This window comes from Phyllobates terribilis, unplaced genomic scaffold (assembly GCF_046119375.1).
Source record: "Phyllobates terribilis strain yellow unplaced genomic scaffold, ASM4611937v1 Scaffold_5__5_contigs__length_657084704, whole genome shotgun sequence".
Lineage (NCBI taxonomy): Eukaryota > Metazoa > Chordata > Amphibia > Anura > Dendrobatidae > Phyllobates > Phyllobates terribilis.
In genome coordinates this window covers 162601723-162612248 of record NW_027362765.1, presented here as the reverse complement: position 1 = coordinate 162612248, position 10526 = coordinate 162601723, and the positions used below count along the sequence as shown (strand labels likewise).

At 46.8% G+C, this 10526-nt stretch overlaps 1 protein-coding gene across 1 annotated transcript; it reads right to left on the bottom strand.

Moving 5' to 3' along the window:
• Positions 1-3938: 3938 nt before the first annotated feature.
• On the bottom strand, positions 3939-10277 carry LOC141272512 (keratin, type I cytoskeletal 19-like). The gene is made up of 8 exons (XM_073683316.1): positions 9691-10277; positions 8166-8248; positions 7417-7573; positions 7163-7324; positions 6935-7060; positions 6632-6852; positions 5574-5590; positions 3939-4366 (listed from the first exon to the last, which is right to left on the bottom strand). The coding sequence occupies exons 1-8, from the start codon at positions 10192-10194 to the stop codon at positions 4269-4271; spliced, it is 1368 nt and encodes a 455-aa protein (XP_073539417.1). The 5' UTR covers positions 10195-10277; the 3' UTR covers positions 3939-4268.
• Between the last annotated feature and the right edge of the window lie 249 nt (positions 10278-10526).

Here is a 10526-nt window from a genome sequence, read left to right as displayed (position 1 = left end):
TAAAGAACAGTACCTTGCCATATGTCCGGGTTGATTGCAGCGGCGGCAGATGGGTCGTCCGTCCTCACTGTATCGGTCACTGGGTCTTCCTCTGGCCGGTGGGGTCCTCCTTGGTCGACGCCACGGGATGTCCTCCGGTCCGGATGCCAGCTGGATCTTCCCTGGGGTGGAAACCTGTAAACACTGCACAGTTCGGGTTAGCGCAGCAACGCTCTTAGCTAGCTCTTGGACCTGATGGTGTAGGTCTGGAGCCGGGTCATTGTCCAGAGCCTGCGCATCAGCTCCCACAGGCCCTGCTGACAAGGGCGCCGCCTCCTGGTAGTAAGTGGTAGTGGGGCGTCTGTGGGTCACAACGCCACCTGGTGCCGGTTCTCGGAGCACCCGGATGGCTCTGTCCTTGAACTGTGCAAAGTCCAGATGGGGATCCTGTAAGGCCATTGCCCGCAACTGGGTTCGGTGGGCATTGCAATATAAACCCTCTATAAATTGTTCAGTCAACAGCCTGTCCTCGTTTCCCACCCCATCAGGGTCGGTCTGCTTAATGGCCCTCAGGGCCTCTTGTAGGTTTAGTGCATAGTCCCTTATACTCTCATGCGCTCGCTGCTTGCACCCGTAGAATCTAAGCTTAATCTCGGCTGAGGTGCGGGTATCAAAGGTGTCCTTCAGCCGGGTTAGTATCCCTGCGACAGTCTTCCTCCCAGGTGGCCAGGATTTTACTTCCCTTTTGGCTGCCCCAGTTAGTTGGGCCACCAGGATGCTCACTTTTTGCTCTTCTGTGAGGGGGTACACCTGGAAGAGGCTATCCAGCTTTTCTCTAAAGTCATGCAGGGTATGTGACTCCCCTGAGTACTGGGGTAGCCAAGCTGCTCCCGGGATATAGGGCATGGTGAAGGGCATAACTGCAGCAGCGGTGGCGCTGGCGGGGGTTGAGGCAGCGAAGCTCTCTTCCGTATCCGACATCTTCCTCCCCCCTAGTGGACCGTGGCCTACCTTGCGATGATCCTCTTCCGTAGGCCGCGGCTCCGCAGTGGATCGTCAGGGTTGAGGACCTTCCGTCGCGCTCCTGTGACGTCGGCGTCTGCTGGGCTCCTTCCAGGACCTTACGCAACGTCCGGACGTGAGGCGGGGCTTCAGTTCTCGCGCGCTTTCGGAGTCCACGCCCCTCTTCTTCCCGCGCGGCGTCCTCAAGATGGCGTCCAATGGCGGGAAAACTCCACGGATGGCGGGAAGAAGGTCGAAGATGGCGCCGGATGGCGGGAAAACTTCGCGGATGGCGGGAATCTTCACCACTGGTAAGTTTGAACAGTCTTTGCTTTTCAGGCACGCAGTACCCGGTGGTTGCGGGCACGAAATCCTGCCGACTACGCCAAAGTTGACGCGCCCCTGGGCCTGTGTCGCGCTGCGGTGCGCACGCGGGAGCTTACCCGGAGCCGGATCCGTGGAGGGTTGTAATCTCGTGGCGGTGACCCGGTCCGTGCCCAGGGAGTCAAACTAGACGGCAGTCTATTAGTAGTAAATAGTTGATGACTACGCCACCCGTTGAGTGCAGCCAGGAAGCTGCTGCTGCAGGGCAGACCGCTGAGGCCGGTGGTAAGATTGTGCAGCGTGATAGTATAACCCCCAACGGGAGGGGTATGGCCTCAGGGCAGCCGACGTGGATGATGGGGGTAGCAGGAACCACTCAGAGACGGTACGGTGTAGTTCAGGGTCTTTACTGGTAACAACGACAGACCCTCCCGGAGTACTTGCTAGCAAACGAGGCCTGGTCAGTCTTTGAGCAGATGGGATCTCCCCTGGCCAGGCGTAGTTGTAGGCCTCCCAAACTGACTGTACTCTTCTGGCTACCTTGCTAGAAGCTGATGTAAGTAGCCCACGTCCCTGAGTGTACCGTGTGGTGCTCACCCGTATGGCCGGTGACTCGGGGCCTTCTAATGGCTTCCGCTCCACGATGGCGGTGCTGGTCCCACGCGTGTGACCGTGCCTTCGGGCTTCTGGGCCAGAGGACCTGAAATCCCCTGCCCGACGGATTCTGCTGCTGGGTAGGAGTTAGTCCCCACAGCCTCGGACTCCGGGTCCGGTAAAGAATCTTCTTAGTCAGGGCGAGCTCTGTAGCTGCCAGCCCCTGACTCCTTGTAACTCTGCTGTTTCCTATGCTGCTTCTCTTCTCCACTCTCCTTGTCTGACTCACCCTGCCTCAGCCCCGGGTTTATACAGGGGAAGTTCTTCCCCTCCCAAGACTGGGCAGGAGGTGTGGCATGCACAGGATCCCTGACCAAAGGACCTCCCACCTGCTCTCAGACATAATATCTCTATCACTGTGGCAACCAGACCCCTGGGGTGTCACATGAGCGTGTGAGGGTGTGAGTGTGAGCGTGTGAGGGTGAGCGTCTGAGGGTGAGCATCTGAGGGTGAGCGTCTGAGGGTGAGTGTCTGAGGGTGAGCGTCTGAGGGTGAGCGTAGGAGCGTGTGAGGGTGAGCGTGGGAGCGAGTGAGGGTGGGAACATCTGAGGGTGAGCGTGTGAGGGTGAGCGTGTGAGGGTGTGAGTGTGAGGGTGAGCGTGTGAGGGTGAGCGTGTGAGCGTGTGAGCTTGTGAGGGTGAGTGTGTGAGGGTGAGCGTGTTAGGGTGTGCGTGTGAGGGTGAGCGTGTGAGGATGAGCGTGTGAGGGTGAGCGTAGGCGCATGTGAGGGTGAGCGTGGGAGCATGTGAGGGTGAGCGTCTGAGGGTGAGCATGTGAGCGTCTGAGGGTGAGCGTGTGAGTGTCTGAAGGTGAGCGTCTGAGGGTCTGAGGGTGAGGGTGTGAGCGTGTGAGGGTGAGCGTGTGAGGGTGAGCGTGTGCAAGTGTGCATGTGAGGGTGAGCGTGTGAGGGTGAGCGTGTGAGAGTCTGAGGGTGAGCGTGTGAGGGTGAGCGTGTGAGGGTGAGCGTGTGCAGGTGTGCATGTGAGGGTGAGCGTGTGAGGGTGAGCGTGGGAGCGTGTCTGAGGGTGAGCGTCTGAGGGTTAGCGTCTGAGTGTGAGCGTGTGCGGGTGAGCGTAGGAGCGTGTGAGGGTGAGCATGGAAGCGTGTGAGGGTGGGAACGTCTGAGGTTGAGCGTCTGAGGGTGAGGGTGTGCATGTGAGGGTGTGCGTGTGAGGGTGAGCGTGTGAGGGTGAGCGTGTAAGGGTGTGAGCATGTGAGGGTCAGCATGTGAGAGTGAGCGGGTGAGCGTGTGAGGCTCAGCGGGTGAGCGGGTGAGGGTGAGCGGGTGAGTGTGTGAGGGTGAGCGGGTGAGGGCGTGCGTGTGAGGGTGAGCATGTGAGGGTGAGCGTGTGTGGGTGTGAGGATGAGCGTGTGAGGTTGTGCGTGTGAGGGTGTGCGTGTGAGGGTGAGCGGGTGCGGGTGAGCGGGTGCTTGTGAGGGTGAGTGTGGGAGCGTCTGAGGGTGAGCGTCTGAGGGTGAGCATCTGAGGGTGAGCGTGTGAGGGTGATCTCCCGGCTGCATCGCCGCTGACCTCCGTGCGGCAGATGAGTCGTAACGGCCGCCATCTTGTTCTGAAATCCCGCGTCGCTGATTGGCCGCGGCCGGATCAATCAGCGACGCAGGATTTCCTGGACAGAAGGGCATACAGACAGAACCACTCCTTTTATTGAGGGTGTCTTGATAATTGCCAATAATTTCCATCTATTGTCTATTCCATTTGCACAACAGCATGTGAAATTGATTGTCAATCAGTGTTGCTTCCTAAGTGGACAGTTTGATTTCACAGAAGTTTGATTTACTTGGAGTTATAGTCTGTTGTTTAAGTGTTCCCTTTATTCTTTTGAGCAGTGTATATATACACACTTTTATATATATTTAATTAAAAATAGATTTTTGCTGCTAGGTAGTCTGTAGGGTTAGAATGAAAAACAATTCGAAGCAACATAATATAAGAATAAATAAATCGGCAGACAAGATAGTCATGCATGAAAAAGCAGATAACTTTATTAGATAAAGAAAATCAAGAGGCCTTAAAAAGTAGCACAAGTAGTTGTATTATCTGGTTAGAGAAAAACAGGCGTTACATTGGCGTCAGTGACTCAGCTCAAGATACTGATGATATTTATCCCCCGCTAGCTGCTGCAGAACCTCAGATATCCAAAGGCCTGTCAACTAGCAAAGCATTCTTGGATTTGTTTGTCGTGAACAACTGGCATACAGTATAACAGCTGCCACTAGAACTTGGTACGTTAGATGCATTAAATCTGACTCATTCAAGTATCTGTGCTGACTTTGGAAACAGGTGTAGATCAGTAGGTGGATTGATGGACCTTCTCCCGTGATGACACCACTTTTCCGTCAACGGTATCCTCAATAATGGTGCGGACTTTACGTATTGTCTGAGAGGCTGTGATAACAGAAAGATAGTTTAGGGATATTTACAGTAGATTAACCTGCTACAGATAATAATGTAACATTACTATGATCTGTACCATTGCACAGTGGTGATCCTAAATGGAAACCAAAAAGTCACATATGCATAGAAGGCATGAAATTATTAAGACTTGAAGTGGAAGCCTAGTAGTAGTGCAACCTTGTGGCTGCCATCTTACACTCTGTTTTTGGCATAAGTAGTTGCAGAAGTTTAAGGGAACCTGTCAGCTGATACATGCTGCCCAAACCATAGGCATCATGTATCAGCCACTGGCTGTGTGATCACAGACATGTATGTTTGTCTCTGAAATGCTGCGGCATACTTTTAATAGCAGCCGGTGACCGAGGCGCACTATTGATTAGTCGTACAGATGTGTCCCCAGCAGCTTCTCCTCACCCACGGACAGTGACTGGCAACCTGCGTGCGTGTATAGGTAGAGGCTTGCCAGTCACTGTCAACTGAACTTGATTGGGTGTAGAGAGGAGCGACCAAGGATATTAAGAGAATGGGTGGACTGAGTCCAAAATGTGTTATTTAAGCAAGTTATCAAACTTGGAGTTATTGAGGTTTGGAAAAACAAAGGCTTGAGGGTGATCTTATTACAATGTACAAATATATGAAGGATTAGTGCAGAGAACTTTCTAATAATCTTTATACACTTAGGCCCGCTACAGTGACGAGGGGCATCCTCCACGTGTAAAGGAAAGAAGGTGTTTAATCATCATCACAGATGTAGATTCTTTACTGTAAATTTCCACATGATCTTAGATTGGATTGTTCTCTAAGCAAGTTCATGTTGGGCTTGGAAGACTTTAAAATAATAATAATAATACAGTAGTATTATTAATATATTAGTACTAGATTCTGTGATGGGAACTAGTCTGATTGCTGTATGCGGAATCTAGAAATATTTTTCCCCTAATATGGGTCAATTGGGATCTGCATCATGGGCTTTTGCCTTAGTCTGCATTAACAAGTTATGTTATAGATTTAACTTGGACTTGTGTCTTCTTTCAGCCTTAAAATTATGAAACTATGATCCTCTCTCAGGCACAAATATAGTTAACACCACTGTTATTGTAGGACAGTGCCCATTTTTGGATTCCATTGGAACATCCCTGCAGCTCAAATCTGAATTAATCTTATTTTAATTAAAAATATGAGAATACAATATACTTACAGTCTTTGTATGAAGTGCTGTAGAGAGAGAGAGAAAAAAAAAAGAGAATAAATAGTGAGCCTTTGCTTTCAGGAAAATTTGTATATGGCATGATCTTGGATTGGCAGCATATAGCGCCTGAAGGGTTTCTATCCAGAACAATGGAATGATTCAATGATTCTAATATCTACAATTTAAGTATTAGAATACCAGCCAAAAAGAAGGTCCTTGCCATTGCTCTAAGGGTCCAAATTCATACAAGGGCCCTGGTGCCTAAGTGGACCCAACATCTCTTCTTTATGCTATGAAAAGTACAGAATGGTTGGGGAGCAGGTACATTTTGTATCAGGGGCCAGAGCTTATGCCTCTAGTGGTGAGATTCAGAAAGCATGTTCAACCAAGTGGGCTATGAGGCTATGTGCCCACGTTGCATTTATGAAGCAGAAAATTTCTGCTGCATAAATGCAAGTCCTCTCCCGGAAAAACGCATGCGGAATTCCGCACGCGTTTATCGCGCATTTTTCGCGCGTTTATCACGCGTTTTCCACATGCGGAATTGCCTTGCGTTTTTTATGCATTGGACTAAGGCAATTCCGCTTGCGGAAACGCAAAATTAAATGACATGCTGCGGATTTTTGAACGCGGCATAAACGCTGTGGAAAAATCCGCAGCATGTGCATAGAACTTGCGGAATCCCATTGGGGACCATGTGGTGCGGATATACATGCGTTTTACAAGCGTTTACGCTGCGGAAATTCCGCAGCATATGCGCTTGAAAAATGCTACGTGGGCACACAGCCTTAGGGTACCACAGTGGTGATATGAATACACTAACCATATAAGACACAATCATTTTGCTTTGTATTTTGATTGGCCTGAGATTGGGATTACTCGCTATACTGATGGCATCACCAATATATTGGGGGTGCATGTACAACCAGATATATTCTCAAAAGTAACATGTCTCACCCTTTTTGAACACCTTGATGCAACCTCCATGAGATGTTAGGCTGCTTGAATCACTTGGACGCAACTCAGTGATTTCCTGTGTTTTTAATCTAAATCTTTGTATTACTTACTTGACATCTTCACCTTCCAGGAGACGTCTGTAGGTTGCGATTTCTTGTTCCAGACGAGTCTTCACGTCCAAGAGGATTTTGTACTCATAGCTCTGGCGTTCCATATCTGACCGTAAATCTGCAAGCTGAGCTTCCACACTGCTGAGCATCTCCTGGATCTGAGAGAGTTGCATACAATACCGACCTTCTGTCTCTGCCAAGGTGCCTTCCAGTGCCGCTTTCTATAGTAAAGAGCGATGTTTAGGTTATACACTAATGTATTTGTTTGAACATTTAATGAATAATGTTGAAACCAGATTTCACCATGCTTAGTTGTGTCTGAAGTTCGATCTCTAGGCTTTGGAGGGTACGTTTTAGGTCGGTTATTTCTGTTTTGCTGGACTGGATCTGCTCACTGTGACTTGCAACCTCTCTGTTCAGCTCCTCTGTCTATGACACAAATATCGAATATGCCAGGTGATCATATTGCCACTTAGAGAATACAATTATTAAACAACTTGAAAACAACTTCAAGGAAAATGTTTTATCTACCTGCTTAAAGTACCAGGCCTCGACTTCCTTGCGATTCTTCTCAGCCAAAGCTTCATATTGGTCTCTCACATCAGCCAAAATCTTAGTCAGGTCAATAGCTGGTGCAGCATCCATCTCTACATTCACATGGCCGCCAACTTGTCCACGGAGAGCGTTCATTTCCTATGCAACAAAATATGTGTAATCTTCCCTACATCTGTAATACTTCCTGAATAAACTTTTGTCTCCTAATAGTTATTGTGAACCATCCTTACCTCTTCATGATTCTTCTTCAGGTAAGCCAACTCTTCCTTCAAGCTCTCGATCTGGATCTCTAGGTCTGATCTAGTAAGGGTTAGTTCATCCAGGACTCTGCGTAGTCCATTGATATCACCCTCAACATTCATGCGCATGGACAGTTCAGTTTCAAACCTGGTTAACAGAAGGTAAATTAAAATATAATTAATTATTTAAAGATGGCATGCTACAAAGGGATTGTCTGGTTTGAACAATCTCGATTTCTTAGACGTTCCTTTGACCATAAGCTGCTCATAATTTGTCCTCCTGTTAAATTTTCCAATGATCAGCTCTAATTTTCTTGCAGTGCCACGACAGGGGAAATTAAGTATTAGACACTTGCCATTTAAATCACTGGGTTGACTACGCAGATTGCCTCTTCAGAGGAAAAGAGGACTTGAACTCTATAGTGCCACCTATTGGAAGCAACAATCGTACAAGTCACAATCAACCCTTTAACAAGTCGTGCAATGTGACTTACGTCACTCTCCACAAGGAGAAACGTTATCCCTTAGACCTGGGTTGACTGTGTAATTCAAGATAGAATACAGGACAGGTCCACCAAAGTAAGAAATTCTCTGTTGCTGCTTTCCACTCAATTTATCAGAAACTGATTATTTATGCCATTATGACAAATAATCATCTAATAGTTAACCAATGGGTTGACTAAAAAGTGACATTTATGGTATACCCATGTGAGATGATATAACCAGGAAGCAAATCTTACTTAGTCTTGAAGTCATCAGCAGCCAGCTTGGCATTATCAATCTGGAGGAGAATGCTGGCATTGTCTGTGGTGGCAAGGAGGATCTAAGAGTCAAAAAACAGATTCTGGTTATTATTTGTAGAATTGTATTCTTCAGTCGATATTTATTATAAATAATAGGGGCAGATGTTGTCAGGTGGCCTAGTAGGTTAGGGGGCAACTGCTACCTGAAATGCACGTTCTGCACTGGCTGTTAGATTGCTTGTAAGGGGCTGAGCCAATGACTATCACAGCTCAAATTACTGGCTAGAGAGACAATGATGAGCTACTAGAGAACAAAGCACCCACTTTTCTGTCTCTGTCCCACATTGACTGTGGGGGCAAAAGATATATGCATCAAGTATCAGGAATTATGCACCAAGTATATGTAAATAGGCAAATACATTTGGCACCTCCTTAGTGATATACAGGCTATAATCTTGTGATGGAAGGTGTATATATTTTTGGAATCTATGTAGCTTTTGTATAACAGAACCCTCCCATGAGGAGAACATTGGCAACTGGCAGTGCCCAAAGGCCTAGCATCTAAGGCCTTCAGGCCCTCATTCTGCCACATGGACTCAACAGATCCTTGTGCATTAGGCATATTGGCTCAGTGGTCAGCATAAGAGTTCTGAACCATAATAAAACCAAATATAACATGTGTATGGAGTTTGTGTAAGTTTCTCTAGGTACTTCTAGGATCCTCTAGCCAAAAGTTCACTTTATATTAAAATGTCCTGATTGTGTTTGTATTGGGGAGATTAGATTGTGAACTCAATTTCTGTAAAAGTGCTTCATAATATATTCAAGTTATATAATCACCCCAAAGCCCCTCACATAAAGCTGGCCATAGTGGCATCATTGTTGCTATACTTCAAGTCCAGTATTACCTTAGTTTGTCCTGCTTTTGGTGTAGGTCATCATCTATTATTATTAAAGCTTCTACTTTTTTAAGTACCATGTTATCGTTATCATAGTGATACCTTTATCTCAACAAGACCCAAGGTTAATTATCATTTAATCTAAATGAAGTAAATCACTTAGTATCACTTGTGTTTAACTCACATAGTCTCATATACAGTCTCACATACAGGTCTCATATTGATGACATCATCGGTATGTGTCATTGATGTGTGAATGTCCTGGGAAGATATTAGCTACACAATCAGAAAGTATCTAGTGATACCACCTAGATGGGGAATTCTAGAGTCTCTCTTTGATTATATCATCAATCTATTACACTAGTATCTGGAAACAACAAATCTGAAGTCATTTTCTGTAATTTTGGGGTGTACAGATGAAAGTTATCAGATGTATCTTTATATATACTCATTATTTGAAACTCCACTTGATATTGTAAGATATTTACTAGTACAAAGGAAATTATCTTGCAAATATATATATATATATGACTATCATTCTAGTATGAGCTAAAGCAACAAGTTGTAAAGGCATTCACATATATTATCACAGGTGTGTATGAGTGAATAAATGTTTGTCCTACCTTGTTGCGAAGATCTTCAATGACTTTGTAGTATTGGCTGTAGTCATGATCAGGCTTTGGAGCTTGTTTCTCATACCATTGACGAATCTTAATCTCTAGATCAGCATTGGCCTTCTCCAGGGAGCGTACTTTGTCCAGATATGAGGCTAGACGATCATTCAGGTTTTGCATAGTTTGCTTCTCCCCTCCTGCTAGAAGACCCTCTCCACTACCATGTCCACCTCCAAAGCCATAACCATGACTAGATGAAAAACTGCCACCAACACCACTAGCTAGGCCACCAAATCCTCCACCAAAGCTATTTCCAAGAGCACTAGCCCCAGAGGAAAACACTCTAGAGGTGGAGATGGAGATATTTTTGCCACCACTGCCTCCATGGATGCTAGGTGCCCTGTAACTTCCCATAGACAATCTGCTTGATCCACCACCATGAACACCTAATCCCAAACCACCTGAAGATCCTGAGGATGTGGTGGACTGCCTAATGCTGTATGAGGAGGACATGATGTAATTAAAGCACCTGTCTTTCTAAGTGCTACCTGTGATGTGTGGTTAAGTGTAGGATAGCAGTCCTTTCATCCTTCTCTTTATACAAGAGGATGTGGGTGTGACTTTTACGTAAGGATTGGTCCTTTAGCAGAGTCATCAGCTTTGATTTGCGTGCCAACATTTGTGAGAGAAGCGGGATTCATCATTACCTCATTGGTCTAGGAGACTAAACTGTACGCGTTTCATCATATTACCCCCCTCCCCCTTCTATTCTTTCCTTAAACCTTCTTAGACAAAGTGCTTTCACTCATCCAGGAGGAGGTATTGTATGTGTGCACTGCACTCGT